General features: G+C 53.6%; 2 protein-coding genes across 2 annotated transcripts in view; one reads left to right on the forward strand and one right to left on the reverse strand.

Moving 5' to 3' along the window:
• Positions 1–444: 444 nt before the first annotated feature.
• On the forward strand, positions 445–2,076 carry MONBRDRAFT_36156 (uncharacterized protein; the record flags this gene model as incomplete). The annotated part of the gene is made up of 8 exons (XM_001743607.1): positions 445–743; positions 841–939; positions 1,122–1,225; positions 1,336–1,436; positions 1,530–1,587; positions 1,676–1,732; positions 1,850–1,960; positions 2,045–2,076. Coding segments are annotated over exons 1-8 (744 nt in total), but the record flags the coding sequence as incomplete, so codon positions are not given.
• A 3,709-nt stretch (positions 2,077–5,785) lies between these two features.
• MONBRDRAFT_23448 (uncharacterized protein) overlaps positions 5,786–6,000 on the reverse strand; it is a gene marked incomplete at both ends in the record, with an annotated part of 1,983 nt that continues 1,768 nt past the window's right edge. Inside the window, one exon of the mRNA XM_001743853.1 lies at positions 5,786–5,821. Within this exon, the coding sequence (XP_001743905.1) occupies positions 5,786–5,821 (36 nt within the window). The remainder of the gene's footprint in view (positions 5,822–6,000) is intronic.

The following is a 6,000-nucleotide window of genomic DNA, read 5'->3' on the forward strand; positions in this document are numbered from 1 at the left end:
AAGCTCTCTCTCTCTCTCTCTCTCTCTCTCTCTCAAGCTCTCTCTCTCTCTTTCTCTCTCTCTCTCAAGCTCTCTCTCAAGCTCTCTCTCTCTCAAGCTCTCTCAAGCTCTCAAGCTCTCATCAAGCTTTCAAGCTCTCTCAAGCTCTCTCTCAAGCTCTCTCTCTCTCTCACGCACTTGTACCTTCCAATCCGGTCTTTGGCTTCCAAGCAAACCACCCATCTTCTTCTTCTTTCTTTCTTCCTTAAGAGTCATAGCTGAAAAGGGGGTGGAGCTTTTCGTGCCCATCACCACCACAACAACATCAACACACAACAACAACAGCAGCAGCAGCAGCAACAGGACCAAAGGAGGTGGGTGCGCGCCTGAGCCCCTCCCCATCCCCAATACTGCAGCCCGGCCCGCATTTCTGTGCTTCTGCCATTCCCATCCTCTGTTCTGAACCTTTGATTCTCTTGCTTCAAGTGTCTCGTTCCCAACACTTTGGCTTACTGTTGCTGGTGCTGTCGCGCGCCGTCAATTCACAAGGGCAGAGGAACCCGTGTCCATCACTGCCAGAATGGGCGCCGATCTGAGCACGGCGGCCAACGCCGAATCATCTGACGAGTTTCTGAAGGCCGTCCTGGGTGCAGCGTACGATCCCAACACCTCGCTCGGCCAAGATTTCGACCCCAGCACTCTGTTACCTCCCCAACTCAAGAGCGCCACGACTGAGGACCTCAAGGAGCTACGCGACCTTGCAGGTAGAACCTTGCCACCCGTACCATGCCTACTCTGCTGTCAGTAACACGATACAGTCTTAACCAACAACCTTGCTCGGCACTTTGCGCTTGATTCTAGCGCGCCACTCGCAAAAGCTGCGCGCCCAAATCAAGGCCCACTCGGCCAACAACAATGCTGGTTTTATCGAGACCTTTACATCCATAAGGGATGGCCTTGGTTCGTAAGCTGCTCATCAATTTGCTCGTTGGTCCCGCGCGACGAGAAACAGAAGTCGGTTCTAGAGCACCGAAGCACACGCTCTGTTTTTTCCTCCCCTTGTCGTTCTCTCCGGTCCTTTCGAAGGTGCGCGTGATTTTGTTTGCGCTCACATCCTTTCTATCCGGGTGCAAAATGTACAGGCTCAGCTGCGACCGCCTCGCGGTCCGATGCAAACCAGCATCTGAACCGCTACTCCAACATTGTCGCCTATGATGCAACGCGTGTTCTCGTTCCGAAAAACAAAGTCCGTTGCTCAAGCAGTGGCAGACCCACTGACTTTCACCTCCACACCGGCTCGCCCCAAACCGAGGAAAGGCAACAACTGATGGCGAATATTTGGCTCATGGTGCACAGGAGAACTTCAATTGTGATTATGTCAACGCCAACTGGATTCCCAGTGAGGGCCCTCGCAAATACATTGCGGCCCAAGGCCCCGTGCCAGCCAGTCTGGTGTCGTACGTGTATTTACCAACGTGTCTAAATCTCTGCTTCTGCGACATGTGCCACCCATGACCGTGGTTCCCTTTTGGTGGATTATTTTGTCTTAGGTTCTGGCAAATGGTTGTCGAGCACGATGCCCGACTCATCGTCATGCTGACCAACGAGGTGCCCATTTGCAAAACTTGGAGGCCCATATCAATGTTGGCCTCTTTTCGAGTCATGCCTGGCTCACGTTTCCTGATGCCACATGCAGATTGAGGGTGGCAAGCTCAAGTGTCATCGCTACTGGCCTGATGACAACATGGCCAAGGCAAGTCACCCCCAAGTGGTTTCCCAGTGAATCGCACGTTTGCTCACAAGTAGCCTCCTCTTGTTTTTCCCTCTTTCGATCCTCCCCGTTTCCTCTCTGGGCTGAACGCTCATGCAGCCCGTCAAAAAAGTCAAGATTGGTACTTACATCGTTAGCTTTGAAGGGGAAGAAAGTTTTCCCACTTATGTGCACCGCAAGTTCAAACTGTATCTTGAGAGCGGCGAGGCGGTGTGTCTGGTGCTGTCCACCGTACCTGCCCGCTTTAATCATAGCGTGTATTGAGCTTGATTCACCTTGGCGCTCTGTGCATAGCGCGATGTGTCGCAAATGGCGTACACAGCCTGGCCCGATCACGGCGTGCCTGCCACGACAAAGGAACTGCTTGGCTTTCGGTAAATTTCTTGTCATATACACGCGTCCTTCGCGCGCACTGTCATGCCCAGCAAACCCGCGTTTAACAGCAGACACGTGTGCCTCCTCTCCCTAGCCTGGCAGTCAAGGACCAACTCAAACGTCTCAACTGCACTCCCTTGATTCACTGCTCGGCTGGTGTTGGTCGCACGGGTACCTTCATTGGCTTGGATCGGTAAGCCATTGTTACGTTGTTCCGGCTGCCTTGCTCAAACATTGCAACAATGAGGCACTCCTACAGACATCATGTCTCACAACCTCTCCAATGACAGGTACATTGACCGTGTCCTGTCCAAGCGCGACGCGGACGTGCTGGATATTGTGCGCGACATGCGACGGGCCCGAAACTTTATGGTCCAGTCTCAAGTTTGTTCTCGCCCGATTAGCCCAGGCCGTCGTTGAAATCTGCACCACCACGCTCACGACTTGCGTATGATCTTTGATCGTTGTTGTCTGGCGTCACATAGATCCAGTTTGTCTACCTCTTCCTTGTGTGCTTGGATGCCATGGATCAGCTCGAGAAGCTGCTCGACAAGTATCTAGCCCTTGCTACCAAATCTGAAGAAGAACAACAGGAAGAAGAGTTGGCTGCTCTGACTCGTAAGCCAAAAGCACGTTGCATGTACCAAAGGTGTTGTGGTGCTCATAGAGCGTGCTTCCTTCTGATGTCGGTACACAGAGGAACTGGTTGCCACGGAGGATGAGGCCGTGGCCACGATCAAGCGCAAGGCAAAGGAGGCGGTTAGTTTTTGCTGTCAATTTGATTCCCAGCCGTCCCACGTCTCCTGCTGGCCTGTGCTCACGTAACCGCAAATGTTCGGCCTGTGTCTTTGCTGCCATGCATTTTTAATTACACTCTTAGCGTGGCAGTGCAGCGGATGTTTTTGCTGCTGGACCTGTGCAGAAGGACACAGTACGTGCCCGTCCCAAGCAACAATTTGAGGCCACTGTGGCCTTTTTGTGGTTTTTGTTTGTTCGCTTGTCTCTTCGAGCCGGCGTGTGAAAAGGCTGGAGTGACCATGAGCGAAAAAAAAAGGGGGGGGGGTTGCATATTCATGGCCTTTGACCCGGACAGGCGCCGCCAGCACAAGCTCCAACAATTGCGGAGCGCAAGGCCAGTGTGCAAGCAGCCAAACCAGCGACCGACACTGGAGGTAGGTTGCGTTTGAACATCAGTGACTCCAGCGCACTCTTGCTGGCAAAGGCTTGGGTTACCTGCTACTGTTTCTTGGTTACTCAAGCCATGCAATTGACATGATAGGGGCAACTCAAGCGGCGTCGGTCATCGGCCGTGTGCCATCCGTGGAAGTGCGCTTGAAGGCACTTTCAGAGTCGGTATGTCTGGGTCCTGGAGAAGACGCACGCCATCAGCGGGTTCCTCTCGGTGACACTCTGCATCTTTTTTCCCCTTCTATAGCAGGCCGCTTGGACCAAAAACTACGATGCTTTGCAACTTGAATGGGAGCAGAATCGGGTAGGCCATTTCAAGCGCTTCTTGGATCATTCCTTAGCCATAGCCGTGCTATTTCGCCGTATCTCACAACAAAACTAATGGTGCATCAGGAGTCGGGTCAAAATGCGTACAGTCTGGATGCCACGCTGTCGCCCCTCGAATCGCGTATTCAATCGTTGGCCAACGCCGAGGAGGTGCGTGTGTTTGCGCGATCAGAATCCTTCTCCCGTGTGTAACCTCTCGTTCTGAACCCTACTGATTGGTGGCGTTACCTTGGCCTTAAATGGGCTTATGCAGGCCTGGCGACTGCGTGGCAACACCACCAGCGTCAAGGAAGAGGATATTCGTCGCCACGTGGCCAGTCTATCTACGCGTCTACAGGTGGAACTTTGCAAAGCTTGCTCATGGGCTTGTCAGGTTTTTGCCAGGGCGTGTCTTTTCCCTCACCTCCGAACACCTTGGATTGGCAGAGCTTGGCAACGTCAATCGCGGCCAACGACGAGCGGTGGCAGGCCAAGGGACACGGCTTCCGTGGCAGTGAAGCAGAATATGAAGATACGCGCCGCGACACCATGGGCATCGTCGGAGGTCTTATGGACCGCGTCACCATGCTGTCCCAGCAGGGTGAAGCCTGGCTTCATCGGTGAGTGCAAGGCGCACGACCTCGCTGTGTCTCGGTTGTTGTTGTCGTATCACCCTCAGTCACCTCGATTCATAAAGTAAGCAACCTTGATTCTCATCATTGGCTCAACTTGTGTAGAGGCAACGTAAGCTCGTACAAGGGTACCGAGTCCTTTGAGGCTGAGGTGAAACGCCAACGCAAGCTACAAGAGGAGGAAATGCAACGCAAGGCTCGCGATGCAGAGGCCCAGCAACAGCGCCAAGAAGCGGAGGCACGGGCTCGCGAGTCGGAGCGCCGGCGTGCCGAAGAGGCGGCCCAGCAAAAGGCTGAAGAAGAAAGGCGCCAGCGATCGCGTCAGAACATCGTGACTCAAGCCAAGATAGCCAGCAACAGCAGCAGCCAAGGCTATGACCCTGTCAGGGTGCGCCAAGAGAAGGAAGCTGCCCAGCGTCGGGCTCAGGAAGAGGAGCGACAACGTCAAGCCCAGATCGAGGCCGAGCAAGCTGCGATCAAGGCTCAAGAAGCCGCCAAGTCCAATCAAAAGGATAAGGCTAACAAAAAGGCGGCCAAGTTTTTGAGGTGCGTGTGCCGTGCGCGGGGGGCGCAAAGTATGAATTGGGTCGGACAGGAAGATGTTTCGATTGGCAACGCCATCTGGGGCATTCACAAATCAAACAAGGCCCGTTGGCCAAGGAGCCCAGATGCACCCGGTTGGAACACATCAGGCATCACTTTCAGGCCCCGAGCCAAGAGGAGGCGAAGAAGGGGCGAGGCCACAGGTGGTCACGGGAGACAATGTCACATGTTGCAACCAAAAAAAGCACCTCGATCTCACCACTCGGCATGTCTCGCAACCCCCAATGTCGCAGCAAACTCAAAAATTAACGGATCACAAAACAGACCAGAGTCGATTTACTAGATTGGCTTGACAAAGGTCGATGGGAACATGCCTTCAAGGCCGTTTAACTCGCCCTTCCACCATGTGTCGTTCTCTTTCTTGATGACCCTGCGTCATAAACCATACAACAACCCCCCAATCGAGCCCAATGACATATTATCTGTTCTCAATACCAAAAAACGTGGCAAACAGGATGGAGCACAAAAGGGATCGTACCTGATGCGGTCTCCCGGTTCTAAGCTGAGTTCAAGATCGCCTTGCTTCTCGTACTTGAAAGTGGCGATGACGTATTCCGCACCTGCAGGCGTGTCGATGAGCCCTAAATGACTTTACCACCGATAAGTTTGGGGGGGGGAAGCACGCTGAGCTGACATACCTGACTGCACTGCCCTTGGTGTCACAGGTGTGGCGGCAGAGGAGGGTAGTGGGGAGCCTGCCGGGGCGCTGGTCAAGGGCACTGGATTCGAGGAAGCTGAGGCACCCGGACCAGCATTGGCAGCGGCTACCACTGGAGCCCCAGCGGGGTTGGAACCACCATCAAACTCATAAAAGTTGTAGTATGGAATCGGCTTTGGGCGTTCCGTGCCCGTTTGCTTGTTACGAATAAACTCTTGAATGTCCTTATCCACGCTGCAGTCTTCCAAGGAGCGCCGCACCTCCTCACAGTGTTTATCTACCGACACGCAAGCTTCCGAAAGCAAGTTGCTGTATTCCCAAAAACGTCGGCGAATGAAATCGATGCGTTCCTCCTCCAGCTCCTGCAAAAGCTTGCTAGTCGACTCCTATAGCCAGCCAGCAAACAGACAAAGATTAAAGATCTCAACCCTTACTATCAGACAGTATTCTTGGATTTGGGAGGGCCGGGGGTTTCTTCCATCTTATCG

Source organism: Monosiga brevicollis, genomic scaffold (genome assembly GCF_000002865.3).
Source record: "Monosiga brevicollis MX1 MONBRscaffold_4 genomic scaffold, whole genome shotgun sequence".
Taxonomy (NCBI): domain Eukaryota; class Choanoflagellata; order Craspedida; family Salpingoecidae; genus Monosiga; species Monosiga brevicollis.